This window comes from Anser anser, assembly GCF_964211835.1.
Source record: "Anser anser genome assembly, chromosome: 3".
In the NCBI taxonomy this organism is placed as follows: domain Eukaryota; kingdom Metazoa; phylum Chordata; class Aves; order Anseriformes; family Anatidae; genus Anser; species Anser anser.
In genome coordinates, this window is record NC_139722.1 from 108,840,354 (window position 1) to 108,860,651 (window position 20,298).

The 20,298-nt window shown below is 52.9% G+C and overlaps 1 protein-coding gene across 2 annotated transcripts; it reads right to left on the bottom strand.

The window, feature by feature from the left end:
• Positions 1 to 3,799: 3,799 nt before the first annotated feature.
• Positions 3,800 to 8,006, bottom strand: VSX1 (visual system homeobox 1). Of its 2 annotated transcripts, none has more exons than XM_083827885.1 (5): positions 7,563 to 8,006; positions 7,282 to 7,360; positions 6,942 to 7,065; positions 5,889 to 6,057; positions 3,800 to 5,340 (listed from the first exon to the last, which is right to left on the bottom strand). In XM_083827885.1, exons 1-5 carry the CDS (start codon positions 7,969 to 7,971, stop codon positions 5,075 to 5,077), a joined length of 1,047 nt encoding a protein of 348 aa, XP_083684011.1. In that variant the 5' UTR covers positions 7,972 to 8,006; the 3' UTR covers positions 3,800 to 5,074. The 2 variants fall into 2 exon arrangements, with proteins under 2 accessions (XP_083684011.1, XP_083684010.1); XM_083827884.1 differs by having other exon boundaries at positions 5,889 to 6,069.
• Between the last annotated feature and the right edge of the window lie 12,292 nt (positions 8,007 to 20,298).

Genomic DNA, 20,298 nt, shown 5'->3' on the forward strand with positions numbered 1-20,298 from the left:
CACAACTACCCTGCTTCCAGTCCTACAGGGTAGTAGTCCTACAGCTGACTTAAAGTCGGCTCAAATGTTCCTGAATAATGTTGTACTTTTTGTTATGTGCCAAAACACCTCTTCGCTTTCAGCCCAAAACAACCAAGAAAAAAAGATTTGGTTAATGTAGAGTTAAATTTCTTTTACTGGTGATCACAAGAGGTAGCTACCATTTCATAGCACTAACTCCAGATATCACAAATGTTTAATACTTATTCTGTTGATTTCAGTGGAAGCAAATTTAGGCTCTTTATTACTATTATTATTATCATTATTAATATTACTAAATAGTAATATTAATGAATTGCTATTATTATTATTAATAATAGTAATAATAATTAAAGCCATTTATAAACAAATCAACTGCATGTAAAAAGTATGCAAATACTTGCTCTCCAGAAGTCTGACAATTACAGATTGTCAGGCTAGTGTTACCTCCTATAATAGCTTTCTTTTCTCTTTTTCTTTTAGGGAAGCAGACACCAGTCTTGTTTCACAAGCTTCTTCATCAGTGAACCAGATGTTAGGTTAGAGTGCACCCTCAGCAAGTTTGCAGATGACACAAAACTGGGAGAAATGGCTGACACACCAAAAGGCTCTGCTCCCGTTCAGAGGAGGCTGGAAAGCTAGAGAGTTGGGCTGAGAGGAACGTCATGAAGTTCAACACAGCCAAACGCAGGGTCCTGCACCTAGGGAGGAATGATCCCCTGCACCAGTACAGGTTGGGGGCTGAGCTACTGGAAAGCAGCTCTGCGCAGAAGGACCTGCGAGTCCTGGTGAACACCAGATAAACCATGAGCCAGCAATGTGACCAAGAATGTGACCATGCCTGCACAATGTGCTCTAGGTGACCGTGCTTGGCAGAGGGGTGGGAGCAGATGATCTCCAGAGGTCCCTTCCAACCTCAGCAGCCATTCTGTGATTCTGTGAGCAGACTCTTAAGAATCTCCTAGCAGAATGTGGCTGGCGGTGCCTCGTTTCACAGTTTCAGCACAGAACAGCTCCTGCAAGCTTTGGCCTTGACAGAGCATCGTGTTTTTTTATTTGCTTGGTTTGGTTAGGTTTCGTACTGACTCATTTGACCAAGAAGGCAACAGTCAGCATCCAGGCTCCACCTCCACATAATGGAAGCAGCCTCTTCATGAGGTTTCTGGTTTCCACTGCCTCTTCCAAACATGTCACGGCAGGGAGTTCCGTTGGTCTTCCTTTTGCAGTCTCCCAACCGGAGGGGAGAGCTCTTTCTCCGAACGAGGAAGCAAGAAGGCACAGAAGAGGTGAGAAGGTTTCTCCTTAACACTAGAGGTGAGAGCAAGGGGGGGCCTCAGAGTGACCCCTTCTCTTCCCCCCACCTCCAGGCCTCCTTCCACACGAGGGCCTCCTCTTTCAGGCCGCAGAAACCCACTCCCAACACGGCCATGTTTGGCCTCGGGCGTGGCACGCCATCACAGGGGCCGTCAGTGAGGCCCCATGATGTCACAGAGGCATCGGCCCTATAAAACCCCCTGCGCCTGGCCCACCACTCGCTGAGCTTCTTGGCCCTCTTGCGATTACCAGCCATGGCTGGAAATAAGAGGTCCTGGAGGAATTGCTGCCCACAACTGCGTGGGTCAGAGCGGTTCATTGAACCCAAGAAGAAGTGGTGGCGGAGGAGTGCCAGCGGAAGCGGAGGAACCGTGGCTGCTGAGGTGGAGCCCATGGAGGTGGATCCAGCTCCAACCCTTGTGGTTTGGCACAGCGTCACCGTGCCAGGGCTCCCACCTGCAAGACGTCACCATTGCAGGAGCGCCCGGAAAGCTCCGTATCCCCAGCACAGCCTCCGCCGCCACCATTAGCTGGGAGAGGCCATCCAGGAAACATCTAGCAGGCTTGCCTGCGGGATGGCCTCCTTCCACATCCCTCATGCCCCATCCCCACCTCTCGGGCAGAGGTGTCATCTCTTCTGCACAGAGTCCCAAGGAGTGGGCAAGAGTGGACTCGGCTTCCTTTGGGCTGCTGCACCGGGGTGGCAGGAGGCCCCCTCAGAAGCCGGCGCTGGGCCTTGGCTATCTCAGCCTGAGGACGAAAGGCTGCCGAACGAGGAGGTGCTTGAAGACGAAGCCGGGCCCTCCATGGCGGCGCACAGAGAACAGCAGCGGATCAGACAAAGCAGTGACGCAGACAGCTGTTCCTCTGGAGAAGCACAAGTCCTCAGGCGTGCCAGGAAGAAGCGCCGGAGTGCAGCGTTGAGTCCATTCAAGATGCGTCATCCCCAGTTCTTCCCCAGACTGGGACTCAAAGTGCAACAATAATAATAACAATGAAAAAAAAAATCAGTAAAACAACTTTGCTCTCTTATTTGGTGGCATTTTTGTAATGGCGTCTGAACTCCTGCATCCCCTCCTGGTCTCCCCAGTACAGGAAAGGTACTGATGTGTGTAGTGCGGGCCCAGCCCAGGGCATTTGTGGGGGTGAGGGACCAGGGCACACGGCACACAAGGGCAGGCTGAGGGGTCTCCTTTGGTCAGCATTAAGGAGAGAAGACTCCCAGGGTGGGCCTGACTGCTGACCATCAGCCCCCAGCAGAGCAATTTTCTCAGTGCAAGTCCTTATTTCTAAGTAGCTAAACCCCTGTGTGTGGCACCAGTCCGGTAACCCTCTCTCGATGCCCCATTCCTGGATGTTTTCAAGACCAGGTTGAATGAGGTTTTGAAGCTTTGGTCTAGCTGTAGGTGTCCCTTCCCCTGGCAGGGGGCTTGGAACATGGTGATCTTTAAGGTCCCTTCCAGCCTACGCCATCCTATCCCTCTGTGAACCATGCCTCAGGCCAGTAGTCCTCTCTGTGAAGCAGCACCCCTCGCAGCACAAAATGAGAGCTGGGAGTCCACCAGGCCCTGCCAGGAGAGCTGTGTGCCCCACATGGGGAGGGGACCATGGTGTTCCCCTTGTTGCAGTGACGATGTGGTCGCAGCTCACAGTGCTCAGCCCAGTTAGAGATGGAAAGCCAGGCCATCTGCACACGGGCAGGGCAGAAAAAAAAAATGATTGCAGGCACCCAGTGCCAGCATGGCACAGCCCAAATAAAGGGTTTGCAGATGCTGCTCAGGCAGGATTAGGCCTCCAATGTGCTAAGTCTCGGCTCTCACAGAGCCTAATTGCTGCTGCAGTAAGCCCTGGCTGGTCCTTTCCTGAACTGTGCTCCCCCCACTCCATCATATGGGTGTGGTTTTTTTTCCTGCAAAGCTTGTATGTGCCATGCATATGTTCCTCCCACCCCCCCCGCAGACCTGACTGAGCAGAGGGGGGGGTTGAAGGAGGAATATTTGCAGATGATGGCGCTGCTCTTCCCAGCCAACCGTCTCCCCACGTGCCCCCCAGACCCCTGCACAGCGCCAAGTCTGCGGAGAGCTGCCACCAGGCTCAGCGGCAGGGACAGGGACAGGTGATAGCATCATTACACAGCCATGCTCCCATTGAGCTGCATTAGGAAACTTTCCAAATTGGGATTACTCAGATTGTAATAAAACCTTCTGATAATTTTCAGTTGGATTTTGGCCAGCAGATAGAGCTGGAGGTGTTCCAGGATAGCCGTCACAGTGCACACACAGGCCAACTCAGCACGGCGGTGAGAGGAGGAGCCCAAATTTGAACAGCTGGATGGCCACAGCACCCTTGCACATGCCATCATGGCTGGGGATGCTCATGGGGCTGCCGGAGCTGTCCTGCTCCATGTACTTGCTAGGGAGGCTGAGGTACCCTACCGGTTCCTGCAGCGCTGGTTCACCTAGCCCAAAATGAGCTCCTTGTGTTTAATCATGAAACATGGGGACACGGGGCCCAGCTCTGTGCCCTCCGGGGCAGCAGATGTTTCTGGATCAGCTCAGATCTTTGGTGAAAATCGATCACCTTTGGGCATGTGGAGGCCACTGAACTGGACCTCAGCTCTGGAGAGACAAATGAGGGCTTCACTCTGCTCCCCTGTGTGACTACACAGCACTCAAGCCCCATTTAGGCATGGGTCTGCCCAGGATCTTCTCTAAGCTAGCAACTACCACAACACCTGCCGAAGTAAAATAAAAGAAATCAAAACGCAGAGCGTGAAAACCAAAGATACACCACAATTTTACTTACGGATGCGTAATAAATAAACGGACAAAACAGGAACAGCCACATTCAAAAATCCAGATCACTAAAGTGCTTTTAGACATAAATATAGGACAACCAAGAAACACCTCTCACATTACGCTATTTACAGATAATTACAAAATATTTTCTTATGTCAGTTCACAAAACTGTTTAATTGTTCCAGGGTACTATGGCTTGGTTTTCAAAAAGGTCTGTTCTAGTATGCATAGCATGGCAGGTAACATTCAAGAATGTACAAAATTGTTGCATAACAAAAACGTCTTTACCCCCTTCTCCCAAACGTGAGTTAAGGAAGCTACACAGTGTAAATCCAGTGGTAAGGCTGCATTGGCAGGCCAGATCCTCACGAGGTATAAACTGGCAGGCCTGTCAGGTTACACCAGCTTGAGGAGGGACCCTACCATGTTTAAAAACCCCGCTGCTGGTTGAGGTGGAAGAATTGTGTGCTTGAAGCAGAGGGACTTGCCACAGGGGTGCTGTGCAGGGGTGGCAGTGCTCAGAGAAGGCGTCTGTAAACTCCTGCACCATCTCTGCACCCATGTGTTTGGGAAGGAAGCGATTTCCATTGCATTGCTGCTCTTTGTGCTCCTGGATGGCCCAGGACACATTCACATCCCAGAGGAGAAGGGAGGCTCTTCCCGAGCAGCCGTCCATGCTGCCCGAAACACGGTCCCGTCTTCGCATTGCTCTTGGCCGTGTTGGGACACCTCTCCCACCCTCCACCCTGGCTGCATCTGTGCTCTGCTGAGAAGTGAACAGCTTAAAAGTGAAGGGACAGAGGCAGGGGGAAGGTGTCCAGTGTTAGAACGCCCTGAATTCAGATAAAAGTTCAATGACTTAAGAAAATATATATATGTGTTAATAAATATTCTTATCTCCCCAGGAAGCTGTGAGGTCTGGCCTCCTGCAGGGCAGCCCAAGCTCAGTGGTCCCTGTCCTTCTGCTCCGCAGCAGGGTCCCCATTGATGCACTGCCTCGCTATGCTCCTCTTCTCATGCTTGGCTGTCCTGGAGAGGTCAATGGCTGTGTCCTCAGGATTTTTTGCCAGGTTAAGTTTGTCGGAGCTCCTCTGGGAGCTGGCCTGCTTCCCTTGGAGTTCCTCCTCATCCGGCTCCACTCGCCAGCCATCTGCCAGCTTCTCTTGGCTCTCCGCCTTCCTGCTCACCTCCATCGACTTTTTGTGCATGCCTGGCAGAGGGGAGAGAGCAAAGCCAAGGGTGCCGGTTGCTTATTTCTGCCCAGAACTGCTCAGCATCATCTCCTCAGTCGAGGGGAGCGTGCTGCTCTGCCCTCCTGCTGCTTCCTTCAACTCTCACATCCGAAGAAAACTCATGTTTCCTACCCCATGCCCAGACCCCAGGTCTCCCTGGAGCCTCTCTTCTCCAGGCTGAACAACCCCAGCACCCTCAGCCTGTCTTCACAGTGCTCCAGCCCTCTGATCATCCTTGTGGTCCTCCTCTGGACCTGCTCCAAAGGTCCCTGCCCTTCCTGTGCTGGGGGCCCCAGGGTAGCTCTGACAGAGCATTAACATTGTCTTCAGCGAGGGGCGTGATGACTCCCCAGACCCCCAGCCACTCCCACAATGACTGCTAACACAATGAAGCAACACACAGCGAAGTGCAGATGCTCGTCTGACACAGCGGAAAAAGGCTTTCCCCTTCCTGGCTGTTCGGTACAAGGAGAGAGGGAAAAACCCCAGACCTGCAGCTCCTGCCCCATTCTGCCCTGATGCTTACCCAGCAGCCAGGGGGCGCAGGACCCCACCAGCCCGCTCTTGGCGGAGTTGATGATGGACTCGGGCAGAGGGATGGAGTGCCGCACCATGGCGCCGTAGAGGCCGTACTCGGCCATCACGCTGCTCCGGCCCCAGCACTTCTCCCGCTTCCGCCACTTGGCTCTTCGGTTCTGAAACCAAACCTTCAGGGGTAACAGCCAGGAGAGCACGGAGGGGGTGGGATGTGGGGAGGAGATGGCCCCACGGTTGGGCGTTCAGGCCAATCGTGCACGGGGGAGCGCATCCAGGGCAGAGGGGCAGCCGCGTGCGCGGGGTGCAGGTACACACAGGCACAGGGGAGGCAGCGGGAGGGTGGCCGGGGCAGAGCCACGGAGGAGGATTTGGGGAGGGCACACACGTGGGTGTCAGCGAGAGAGGAGAGGAAGGGGGGGAGAAGGAGCACACGTTACACGAGGCTGGCCCTGACCCAGGAAGATGCCCCCAGCCCAAGACACCAAGGGCGGCCCCTGCTCGCCGCCTGCCCGCAGAGCCTTGCACTGGCTCTGCACAAAGCCACCGACGTCTCCAGAAGGGGTCCACGTCGCACTTATGGGTGATGGCAGAGGGTGCTCAGGTCCCTCTCCCCACACCCTTCCTGTATTTAATGGCTAAAGCGGTGTAGGTACAACCCGACCACCATCCAAACTCCCAACCTGTCCTTAAGCCAATGAGCTGCTCCACAAGGGGGCAGGATCGGGCCCTAAAATATCACCTCAAAGGCTACGTGAGCAAGCTGGGGAGAGCTTTGACCCAGCACCTCTGCATCACTCCTGCCTGAGTTGTGTCCCTAGAGGAAAGAGCTGAAGAGCCAGTGATGAAGGGCAGCTGCCTGGGCCAGCACTGTGTCTCCCCATCCCTGCATTCCCACTTGGAGCCCAGGGAGCAGGAAGCCGAGGAGCCACCCCAGAGACTTCGGCGCTTCCTCCACCTCCACCCACTCGCCCTACAGCAGAGGACCGGCGGGTGCCAGCAGCCCCCCAGACTCCGTGGGGAGAGAGGAGCCGCGCAGCCCTACCTGTATCCTATCCTCCGGCAGCTCCGTCTTCACCGCCAGCATCTCCCTGGCGTAGACGTCGGGGTAGTGAGCTTCGTTGAAAGCCTTTTCCAGCTCCTCCAGCTGTTGGGCTGTGAACACCGTCCTGCGGAGAGGAGCCAGCACCCTGTGACAGGGTCCAGACCCTCCCGATAACATCACCCCCTCCCCGCTGGGGTTATGCCTTGAAAATCCTCCCCCCGCCGCTTCAGCTCCTGTAGATCCCCTTCTCCTTGCTGTCGTGGGGACACCCACCCACCCTAGGGGACCCGGGGGGACAGCAGCGGGGTGTCCGGGGCTCAGCCCAGCCCTCGGGCCCTACCTGTGCCGCCGTTTCTTCCTCTTGATCTGCGAGGCCGGCATCTTCAGGTCGCTGGCATCCCCGGACAGGCTGTCCTCATCTGGTGGCAGCACGGGGAAGGAGGGGACACGGTCACATCCAGACCCTTCCCATCCAGACCCTTCCCTGGCCCCACGATGAGCGGCTCCCCCCCAGTGCCACCCCATGGGTGCCCCTTCCCCTTCTCCCCGGTGCCCAGAGGCGGACAGCGGGGGACACGGCCATCCCGGACGGGTGGCCCGGCCGTGGGGCCAGCAGCTCACCGGACGCGCTCTCCTTGTGGCGACGGGGGGCCGGCGGCGGCCCGGGGGGACCCGCTCGGGGTCCGCGGGCCGGGAGCAGCGGCAGGGGGGCGGGCAGCAAGCAGGGGGCTCCGGGCCCGGCCAAGCCACACAGCAACCCCAGCCCCAAGCCCAGCGCCCCGCCGCCCTCGTAGCCTCCGGCGGGCCCGGGGGCGGCCCCGGGGGGCGGCTGCAGCTCGGCCTCCAGCCCCAGCAGGTCGGTGATGGCGAAGCCCTTGGCCCGCAGCCCCCCTTGGCCCGGCCGCGCCGCCCGCTCGGGGAGGGCGCTGCGCACCGCCGCCGGGCCCGGGGCCGCCGCTACGGGGACCGCAACGGGAACCGGCACCGCCGCCGCCGCCCGGCCCCCCGACGGCTCCCCCCGGCCCGGCATCGCCGCCGCCTCCCGGCCCGGCCCGCAGCGGGCACCGCCGCCCGCCGCCGCTTTTATGGGGCCGCCGCCGGGCCCGGCCCCGGGCACACCCCGGGGCGGCGGGGGGGGCGATCCCCAGCCACGGATTAGCGGCCACCGGGCCCCGCGCCCCTCCCTCGGGTCCCCCCCCGGTCCCTCCCCCCCGGGTCCCCCTCTCCGGACCCTCCCCTTGGTCCTCCCCATCCCTTCCATGCCGGTCCTCCCCATCCATCCCCTCCCGGTCCTCCCCATCCCTTCCCCACCGCTCCTCTCCATCCCAAATCCCTCCGCTCCCTCCCGTTTCCCCACCCCGACGCCCTTCGGGTCCCCTCGGTGCCGTCCCCACGTCCCCTCTCCTCGTCACTCCAGCCCCACATCCCGGACGGGGCGTCCCCGCCCGGCTGCTGTCCCCCCACCGTCCCCCCGGGTGGCAGGGGGCTGTGGGGCAGGACCCTCTCAGGCCGGGGCCGTTTCGAGGTGCCTGGCCTCCTGGCTCCTTTTGGCTCCCAGATTCTTGCACCTGAGCTGCAATTTCTTTCTTTGCTTTCCCCCCCTCCCCTCTCCTTCATCTGTTTATGGAAACGATTTACAACCGGCTTACACGGGCGGCCTGATCCAGGCCTTCCCGCTGGACGGTCAGATTAACCGAGGGTCCTTCTGATAAAGATAATTACAAGGGGACTCCGCATTAACTTTGCATTATTAAAGAAAGACCCAAATCTCCCCTCGCAAGCTGTTCCTGGGATTAGCAGAACAATAACTTTCATTTAGGATAATTGCCGTGGCCGGCGCTGGGGGCTGGCGAGGGGGGGGGGTTGCCTTCGGGTGATCGCGCTTCACACCACAAACGGGAGGTGGGAAGCGGGGGACATCGCGCCCCCAAAGCCACCAAGGTCCCCATGGGCTGGGTGTGCAGGGATATTTGGGGCATGCCCACCCAGGGCTGCCCCCCACCCGCCCGGGGACGGGTCACCCAACATCCCCTCGGGCACCTTCACTTCTCCGGAGTGTTTTTGCTGCAGGTTTGCTGGAAGCGGAGACTTTCACTGCTAGGCAGGGAGGATCTGCCACAGTAATTAGAAGCCCTAATCCGGCCACCACCCACAACAAATTTCCTGTCCCAGCAGATATTAGTGGATAAAACCCTAATTTTTGACGTTGCCCCAGAATCAGCTTGATTTCAGCAGTTTACGTTAAGGCCGAGCTGTTGGGAGAGATGATGAAGCCTTAAATATGCATATGGCCTAGTCATTTGGAAAGTTTGGGGATAAAGCACGTATAATTGCTCCTAATCAGTTTATGAAACATAAAAGCTCAAACCCAAGAGAAAGCCGATAGACGCAGAAATGGAAATAGCGATTAAATCTCCCCACGCCGGCGAGGTGGCCTGGATACGGCGGCGGTGCCGCGGGGTACCAGGGATGCGCCCGCTCCGGGCACACGGCTCCGGGACGGGGCAGGGGGGGACACGGGTGGTGCCAGGTCCCCAAGCCACGGTGGAGAGGGGCATCTCCGAGGGGCATCTCCACTGGTCCTTTGGACAATAAATCAGTTAAAGGATATCTTGATATACGCTCATCAGATAGGATTATCTGGGATTAGACTAATCAGTAAATGTTTCTCTGCTCATTATTTTCCAGGGAAGATTTTCAGCTGATTCTCCGACGCCGAAAGATTATTAATCGCTTAAAGAGCAGAACATCAAACATCGCTCTTGCTCTAATTTCCCTGCGGTTCTGCCCCCCCTGCAGGCAGGGCGCATGTGCCAACCAGACCGGGAGCCCGAGGGTGCCCCAGCACCTGGGACGCACACCCTGCAGCACCTTGGGATGGCACCGCAGGGGCACCGGTGGGATGGGTGCCCAGGGCTGGCCCTTCCAGACCCTGGAGTGAGCCTTGCCAAGTCCTTGCGGGATTACAGTATGCGCTGAGTCCCAAGCCAGCAGCCAGCGGGGTTTAGGGGCACCTGTCTTTGCAGGGATGTGAAGGGAAACCTCAGAAGGGTGCGCGCTCACCACAGATCCACCTTCTGTAGCGATGAGGAAGGGGAATCAAGGAGGAGGCATTGAAGGGACTGGTTTAGGGGATTAGTAATGGGATAAGGCAGCTTTCACCTCCCTGGTTTAGATATGAATCAGGTCAATAATAAAGGAGAGTCTGCACCATCTGACAGTTCGTGGCTGCTCGGGGTGGAAGAGCCTCCTGTGCTCCATGGACAGGGAGCGCACAGCCATCATCAGACCTGAGCTGGCAGCCTCGGCCAGGCGGTCCCTGCTGGCCCCATGCCATGCACCCCACATCCAGCTCCTGCCTGGGTAAACGGGATGGGAACACCAGCAATTTGGCAAGGGGGAGAGTCTGGGGAGAGGTTACTGCCTCAGCAAGCTCAGACAGAAGGAAAAGGGCTTTTCTTCCACCTCCTCCACGTCCTGCTGGGAAAGCGATGGCCAAATAGTCTCCATTTTGGGGTGATGGATCTGTGGGGGCAGGTGGCACGGCCAGGTTAAATAAATGGCGATATCTGTGGTCACAGCGCTGCTGTGCTGCAGGGAGCGGTTCCTTTCTGCCCCGCGCTGATGTTGGTGAAAGGCAGCATTTGCAGGATGCAGGCAGCCACATCTGGCCACGCACTCCGCCTGCTGTGCCAGAGTGCAGCAAGCTGGGCTTACGGCGAGCGCCTCAGCAGCCCTAATTTGGCACTGGAGGGGGTCCCTTTCCACGTCCCAGAGACATGCCCTACTAATTCCTCCTCACAGCTTTCTGTCTTAAGACATTTGCCTTTGATTAAAAACAGAAGAGCAGTCACGGTTTAAGTGGAGTTTAAGAGCAAACCACGTGCCGGGGAACAGGGCTCTCACATCTGGAGTGCCGCAGATTTAATCAAACTGCTGGGAAGTGCCACGCGCAGACAGCTGTCACAGCAGCCTGGAGCCGATCCTCTAATTAATTCCTGGCCAAACACAGGGCAAACAAATGACCATCCAGGTGGTACACCTACAACCGCGTGGTCGGCAAGCAGCAAGCAAGCGGAGTTGGGGATGCTCTCCCTTGGTGGTACCCATGCCCACTCCACTTGTTTCTGCAACCTTCGGAGCAGCGTCCTACAAAACGTGGGTTATGGCAAAACAGGGCAGGTCTGGGTGCTCCTCGGTGCTCCGTCACGGCTCATTAAAGCTAATTGAAATGGCTGCCGGAGCTGGGTCTGCGTGGGTGCTTGGGAGTCCTGGGCACACGGCAGAGCTGGACTGGGAATACCCGACTGTGAGGAGCCCCAAACTAGCCGATGGACTGTCCTCTCCAATTAGCCCCACAAAGGAGCTCTTATTCCTCCGCACTATGCTTGTCCGATTACTTTATCTTATTATTTCTTGATCATTCCTCCAAAATGTGCTAATTAAACAGAAATCATCAAGTCAATTAGAGAAACACTCATTAAAGCAGAAAATAAAAGAAAATATAAGCAGAAGAAAAGCGGCTGCAAGGCTCCCAAGCACGCACAATAGCTGCCACATTCATTACATCAGCATCTCCCCAAAGAGGGGTATACATTGTCAGACTCTGGTTCAGGCCCTGGAAATTAAACTTCCCAAGCAATGGAGTCAAACTTCTTTTTGTTTTAATGGAAAAAGCTGTGCATTACACCACCTTTTTAGGTTTCTTTTGTATTTGAGAGAGCAGAGAGATGTTTGGTCCCATGAAGGTCTCAGGTCAAGGACAATGAAAGCTGCTGGAAGAGCTTTACTGACCTTAGTGAGTTTGGAACTGAACCTAAGTTCTTAACACCCTTCTGGTCTGGAAGATTTTTCAGCCAGTTTCTTCATTCAGAAGGTTAGCTTTCGATGGGAAACCTGCTCTGTGCTCAACGTAAAACCATGCGGGAGGGACCTGCCTGTGGCCGTTCAGCAGGACAGTGGCAGAGCTGGTGGACAGATCCTGCTGGACCCTAGTGCAGGCATCGCATCCAGGTGCCACAGCTGTTACTGCTGCTCATCACGGGAATGGTTTTAAACTGAAATAGAGTAGGGTTAGGTTAAATATTAGGAGAAAATTCTTCACCATGAGGGTGGTGAGGCACTAGCACAGGTTGCCCAGAGAAGCTGTGGATGCCCCATCCCTGGAGGTGTTTAAGGCCAGGTTGGATGGGGCTTTGAGAAACCTGGTCTAGTGGAAGGCATCCCAGTCGGTGGCAGGGGGTTGGAACCAGATGGTCCTCGAGGTCCCTTCCAACCTAAACCATCCTTTGATTCTATGACCCTAGACTCCACGGCAGACACACCGGATGCTTCCATGGGAATCCTTGACTTGGCCTCAGGACTCCATTCTCCTGCCTTGGCTACCTCAAGCAACACACAGGGCAATAGGGCATGCCCACCCCCAGTGAGAGCCACAGTTACAGCTTGGAAAAGGTGGGTTGGTTTGGAGGCACTGGTCCCAGGACGTGGAGGAGTGATGGAGAAGTGCCCAGGGGCTGGCTGGAAGAGGTCCTGGTGAGAACCAGCTGCTCTGCTGGTGCCTTGAAGGTTGCTTTTCCCCTCCTCCACCTCCCAGCCTCCTTTCTCCCCCAGCCACCTCAATCCACCCGGTCACCAAGCCACCCTCTCTTTCCATGAATGCCATGGTGAAATCCAGTCAAACACGTGAAATGGCAATTCCACTGTTTCTAATGTCTCTTCTGGGGGCAGGGAAAGGCAGATTTCACTTTATTCTGCCACAATATGGTGGAGAGCCCAGCTCAGATCTGGGTGAAGGTGTCACCCAGTCCCTTGCTTTTCCAAACCAGTTCAGCCATGCCTAATTGTAGGCACTGCGCTATGAGACCTGACAGGGTTCCTTCTCCTTTAATTAAGCTCCAAGTTCGCTATCTGAGTGCCGTGCCATATGGTATTGATTTTTCGGCTCCGTGTGACAGCACTTGCCATGAAAGCAGCTAACCTAATTAAAGACAGGGACCCCGCGCACGCAGGCGGCTACTCTCACTCTTCCCTTTAGTGCCGCGTTCTGGAGTCGCTCTCCTGGGCGCAAACAGGTGCCAAAACGTGGGACCTGCCTGGGCTCCGAGGACAAAATCCTCCGGCCATCACCACCCAAAGTCCTGGCGCTTGAAGGCGAATCCAAAGGCTGAGAGGCATTACACAGGCAGCATGGCTTTTTACCAAAAAAAAAAAAAAAAAAGAAAAAAAAAGAAAAGAAAAGAAACCAGCTGGAGGACCTATAGGAATAACAGAAAAATAACATCAATTGTAATCCCAAATATGGATCCTCCTTCTCATATGAGTAGAGGCATATGGGCTTCTTCAGCTCCTTCATTGGAAGCACCCAGTTGTAAAATGTGCACCAAGCAAAGCACAGCCATTATTTTGTGTGTGCACTTCATTTTCCCTATAATAAAGGACATAGAGCATGAAGGACTTCCCAGCTTTCCTACCAAATTCTGCTTTTTGCTTTGATGCGATTTCTGCAACATCATCAAGGTGGACCTCAATGCCAAAGGGGACTGTATTGTCCAAAATGAACAGATTGAGTGCTGCTGACAATGAACCCAATCACCTCAAACAGGGACTTGTACTATGGGTATTGTCACGCTCCAGGAAAAAGGAGAAAAAGGATTAAGAGGAAGAAATAAGCATCCCCCTTGTGGGATCATTGTCTGCAAGTCTCTGAGTTTTTGCTGTATTTTGAAGGTGAAAAAAAAAAAAAGTATTTTCTTCCAATTTGAAAACGGCAGCAGGCACTCTCATTTCCTTCTGCTTCATGCCTCAGATGGCTCCAGTGACAATGCAGGAGGGACGCCTGGCCATCAGGTTTCTTCAGCACCCCTTCCTTTGCTGTTCCTGCAGTGCTTAGCCAGCCAAAGGTGAAGGAGCTGAGGAGGCTGCAGAAGACCTGGGAGATGCTTTTTCTCTGCAGGAGCAGTTCAAGGAGAAAGAAAAGCTGAGCCCTGGTGGTAATGACATTTTTCCACATGGGTAAATACATTGATCTGGGACAAAAAACACCCGGCTGTGCCTCTGCCCGTGTTGCAGAGGAGGAGGAGGGACGGGAGATGTACAAGATGCTGGAGGCAGAAGTTGTAAGCTGTGGTGTCTCTCCCAGGGCAATTCCTCTGGGGAAAGCTCAAAACTCAGCAGACCTGGATCTCTGCTGTGCCTGGAGCGGTTCCTCCCACCTCTGCCCTTCCGAAAACAGCTGGGTGGCCATACATAAATACCACAATATGGTATTTATTTATTGCACAGAAGTGATGGGATGCCCCCAGGAATGTCATACACCCATAAAACAACTTATAGGGGTGTGTTATTAGTGTCTTGCCACTGGGTGGACAAAGTGGTTTAGGAGAGCACAGGGCAAGGCACGCAGTCCTGCCCAAAGAGCTTAACTTCTAAGCTTTAATCAGAAGAATTAGGGCTTTACTTTGGCTCTAATTTAATCAGAAAGAATAGCGGAGGTGGTCGTGCCATTTCGTTGGCAGGGTGCTATCTGCTCGGGGTGTTTTCCCTCTCGCTTTGCCTTCCCCCAGCAGCACCCCCAGGTGGCCAAGGTCCTACCACTGGTGGCAGGCAGCATCCTGGTGGCCAGTGGTCACCTGGGGGAGCTGCCCGGGCTGGCTTCGCCCTCCTGCTGGAGGCTTTGCTCTCGGTGGGCTCCCACAAGGCTGTCAGAGGTCTCAGCTACCTGCAACCATGCGATGGATGTGATGGAAACATGCGACACATCTGATGGAGGCTCCACCAGGTCCCTACAACTCTGCTCGCTCAGCGCTCTCCTTTGGGCCATTTCGTTGCCAGCAGAACTGCAGCCTGGCGCTTCTTTAGCCCAACTTCTGTACCTGTGGAGTGCTGAGGCTGAACCCATTGCTTTTCTCCCCAGCCCCACACCCATCTTACCCGCCACAGCAACATCAGACTGCGCCCTGGACATGAGCCTCCTCCCAGCAGCTCTCGATCCTCCTTGCTGTACCCACAGAAGCACAGAAGTGGCTCTGATGGTACCGAGCAAAATCTAATCAGGCCTGTACATAAAACAGAGGGCGAAAGAAAAGCCCCGACTGTATTTTTAAATAATACCAAAAAGCTGTAAGTATTTGGTCGGCCTGCTTGTTCTTACTGCCTGGGATCAGCCCGATTATTCAGGGATTCATTTTTATTTCTGAGTTTTATTTTTTTTTCTCATTTAACAGCTGCACATTAATAAAAACTCCATTTATTGGGGGATTTGGCTGGGATTGCTATAATAAAATAGAAGGATTTGTGCCGGGCACTAAAAGAACTCTCTGCAAAAAGTAGTGTTTTTCCAGTGATTAGGAGCGCCAGAACATATTGTTTTGCCGTGTAGCCCCGTCACTGCCGGGGATGGTGACAGATGTCTTGTGTTAATGTTGAATGATTAAATGCCATTTCTGAAGCCACTCCCTAGCTGCGGAGCACGGTGCTGCTTCACCCACACAATCTGCCTTCAATCTGTTCCCCTTGCTGAGAGCATCCTGCCTTCGTGCTCGTCGAGAAACCCCAGGCCATCGTGGTGTCCCTCACACATACCACTAACGTGGTCACTTTGGTGGGACCACCCCAGGATTTTACTGCACCCAGCTCCTTCCACACGCCCAGCTGTGTTCCCCTGTCCCCAGCTGTTTCTTTCCCTCCCTTATCCCACCAAATCTCTGCAGCCCACGAGCCGCATCCTGCTCTGCCCCCAACCAGGTAAGTGACCCAGCTGGGGAGGAAAGCCCTCTGACCAGGAGGAGAACACGGGCAGGCCAGCAGCGAGGTGGAAGTGGTGGCTCACTGTTGTCCACCCAAAATTTCGCAAGCAGCAATGCTCCTCTTCTAAAAGCCAGCTCCAGCCTCCGAAAACACGCAGAGTGATACCCAGAGAGACGCGCGTAGATCCTTGATCAGAACATCTGTATCCTCTGCGAGTATATTGTCTTTGCAAAACTATTATCTGTTTGGCATCTGTTGCAATGACCTACTCCAACAGCACAGCGCTTGGGACCCCCGCTCGTGCGACATCTAAGGCCAAAGTCAGCGCGGAGGACAAATCAGGTTGTTTCTCCAAATAGAGCTGATGCGGTGGGGGGGAGGGAGGAGCAGGCTGGTGAAGATCTGGCGGTTCACGTGCATTTACACATGCCACCGCCAGGCCCGCCAGCCAAGGGGAGAGCTTGGGCAGGGGCTCTTGGGCCAGCCCAGAGGTGCAGAAAGATGCTGAGGAGGGGGAAGACCGCAGCCGTCCATACCATCCATACCATTTTCCGTGGTGGGTTGGCTCCATGCACCCTGTGGATTCAGGGGCAAGGTCCCCACGTGGTGCCGCTGAAGGCACCTGGTGCCACTGAAGGCACCTGCTCTGGGCTGCAGCGACCTGGCTGTGCAAAGCCGAGCAGCGAGGGGTCCAAATGGATGAATTTCCACCACCTCTGCTTTAAAAAAGCACAAAACCTGCCACCGCCCCCCTAATCCATCGGCCGACAGGTCAAGTAAAAGCAGGTTGCCCACTCGCTTTCACTTCTCCCCCAACTTAATCTGAGTGCTAAATTACAAGTTGATAATGGGTTCCCATTAATTATTGATTTTTCAGATAATACTTGTTAAAGTAGAATTAACGCTATTGTTTCTGAACAAATACTGCCCAAATACTGTGTTTAGCGGGCTTGTAATCAGCTTTACCCACTTCTCCTCTAATCTGATTGAAACAGATTTCCTACCAAATCTTTTTTATCATTTTGTTGATATTAAAAGGTCACATATTTGTGCCTGCCCAAAAGTTTAATTTAAGTTACTGCAATCGATTATCATTACATGTTCGCACACGAGCGGCAGAGTGCTGATGGAGGAAACTTTAATTTAGATTGGAAATAAAGAAGAGAGAAAACCAAAGATGTACATGTTTCATGGTGTTCATTGAGTGATGTTAGGCATTGTACATTTTAGCTTATTTTCCCAAGCTCTATATTATGATTCTGTTCATCATAATGCCTTTTGACCCGCTGCATTTACTCCATCATAATTATCCTTTAATACTCTTATAAATGAACTTTTAGCTTATCTTCTGTTAATTCTCAGAACAAGCAAAGCACTAACGTAACAAGCAAAGCCATCTAAATAAAGTGTTTAACCCTTCTGGTGTCTTCCCCTGTTTATTTGAAGGTGGGCCGTGATTTTAGGAGGTAGACGGCTTCATTACACCTCCTCTCGGGCAGTGCAGAGCCTGTGAAGGAATTTCAGCCCCTCTTCAAGCAAAGTCACATTGAACAAATCTGCAGAAAGGAAAACCAATGAATTAAAACCAAAGCAAAACTAGTTGGCAAGAGTATTGCGGATCAGTCTGGGATTTCCGCAGTGTTGGGCAGCCGCCCAAGCCGAATGGCACACAGGACCTCAGGTGAGCGAGTTAGCAAGGGAAGGTGGAGGCAAGTTGTCTCAAGCACTCAAGAGGCTTCGGTTCAACTTGCAGTCTGACCAAAAGCACTCAACAAGCCCTTGGGCGACTCAAATCTCTACAGGAGGTGGAGAGGACATCCCTGCTGGGTCTGTCCTGCACACCCACACCTCAGAGCTGAGACCATCTTCCACAGTGCAGCTGTAAAAAAGCTTACAAGCACCACGGTCCTAAAAACTATGCTATCTTCCACCTTGTTCCTCCTCCACAGCTGTGCTCAAGCCATGATGAGAAATGGGGACACACCAGCTTGTTCCACTTACGGTGTTTCAGAGTTTGGCACATAACCACATCTCAGCTATGAGCACAAGAAAGGCTTCTATAAATACAAATATTCCAGCAATACGATATCTCAGGAACACAAACACCAGGGTTTGCAGCTGTATATGGGTGCAGGCGAGACACCACAGGCCACACCGGAGACGCCATCTGCCAGAAGAGTCCTCCTTGTCCTTTGTAACCCAGGAGGGACGAGAGCCTCCGGTACCCCCAGCGCCTTGGATACCTGCCACCGACCCTGCGTGTCGGACTCTCTCAAACTCTTCTGCAGATGGCAAAGCTGCAGCCCATCTCTGCTGTGACCTGATTTCCCTGATCCACCTCGCGACAAAGTGTGAGGTAGCTGGCACTGGTCAGCGCCTGGGGGACAGGTGCCCAGGTACCCCAGGGCCCAGAGAACCCTGCTTCCCACAGATTCCTCAACGTTGCAGACGGGGACAAGACCATTATGGGATCTGTGGTGCAAAGAGGGGTCACGTCCTTGGCAGGAGAAGCCTGCTGCTGCTAGCGATGCAACTCCTCTTGCCACAGGCACTCCGGTCTCCTTGCTGTAGTTATTTATTATTGGCATGACAGGCAAAGCAAGAGAGGGCCCTTTTCCTGCAGAGTTTGCTAAACCTGGAGCATTATTTTCCCTGAGGGAGCTGAGACACAGAGGTTAAAGACCAGATCCAACACAGGCTTTAGGCTTGGTCTCAGACTTTAGGTGTCACCACCAGGCTGCTGTCACAAAATGGCTCCGTCTTCTCCTCCAGGCCAGCAACCTGAGATCTGCATCCAGCAGGGACTCAGCTCCTTCAGGATTTCCTTCTCCACACATATCCCTCATCTGCCTGTTTTAAAGGAGAACTGCTTCCTTTTTTCATCAGTTCATTGGAGAGTATCTCACATGCATAATTCCTGAAAAAAAAGAGGTTGCTAGAGGACAACTCATTTGAGACAATTCTTTTAACAACTGGGTAAACTTTGCAACTTGCTAGTGAATGTCAAACAGATTTTCATGGAAATTTGGTGATATTCAGTGAAAAGATATTAGCATGCATAATGAGAAAATACCTAATTCTCCCAAAGAAGGTTTTATGTCTATAAGTGCATTGACAATAACCTGGAAGGGTGAGATTATAGCTAGTAATGCCACGCAGACCTCCAAAGGAGATTAACTCAGGAGTTTTGTTATTAAAGGTGTACTGTAACTCCACTGCAGTGAGAGATACTATATAGTACTAAAAAAAAAGGTTAACAGCCTTGAGCAGCACTGGGAGACAACTTGCCTGCATTAGTGCATGTTCCAATAAAAAAGGTCTCAGTGAATGGCAAATGAAACAGCCTTCCTCTTTGGTCCCCAGCCCATCTTATTTTCTCTCTAATATTATTTGCCCTCACAAAATCCTGTTATAGTCTTTCCCCTGGTTTTGACAGCAAGATGATTCCTTCCAAGCCACAGGGCTGGATCTTCAGCTGCTGCGAGCTGACCCAGCTTTGCCAGCTAATGGGACTATGCTGACTTACATCAGCTGGGAATCTGGTTGCTCCCCTGCTTCACGTAGAACGGCCTCACAAAGATTATCACTGAGCTTTAAGACTATCATGTTTTTGTTGTAAAGAAATCACCCTAAAAGCATTTTTTCCTATTCGTTTTTTAAGAATCCAATCCTCTGTTGTAGCTTAAGGAGAAGCAATTTCCTGATTACCACCAGCAGAGCCAAGGGCAACTTGAGAAATTTGTGTTTATTTTCTGATAACATAATCCATATTCCACAGAATTTACCATGTGAAATATACTCCTGTGTAATACCAAAGTGTTAATGGCATGGAGTAAAACCACAAGCTGGTTTGAAATGCAGAGATTTTGAAGGAAAAGATATGAAATCACATAATGCAGCTCCATAATCGTTTGACAATAAATGATCCTTTTATCCGATTATTATTTTGGTTGCGTGTCTTTAATAAAATGCAGCAGTTACCCATTCCCCAAAGCATTTGGATCACAGCTGTGACCAAAGGACTGTGGCCTGTACCGAGAAAGGTGGGTCCTGGTTCTTCATTACCCCATGCACAACCTGAGCTCCTCAAATTTTAGGACCGTCAACGGTATGAAACATAGGATCACATGTTTAATTGCTTTAAACGAAATCATTGTACCAAGAGTTACAACCTGACAGGCAGGGAACGAAGAGTACTGACACAGGAGTATAAAGACAGCACTGAAAAAGACTGTGACCAACAGAGTCAAGGAAATTAAGAAGGAGGCATCCACATTTACCAAGAGCAAACATATCTCCTGTTCATTAGCTAGATATCCTACAGTAGGCTGACTGTTAAGTTCCCATTTATGGTTCAGAATATGTTTTTTTTTCAGTCAATATATGTTTGCAGTTTTAAACAAGGAAAGAAGCACTAGTCACATCTTTTGGTGATAAGTGCAGGAAACTACCAGCTCCTTAACTTTCCAAGGGGAAATCCTAGAATGCTCATATAAGACTTAATTTGTAAAGAATTCAGGAAATAGCACGAGGGAAGTATGTTTTTACTGTTTCAGAAAATATAAATGATCCTTTTTCATCAGATTAGGAGTTGGCTTAAAGAATGTAA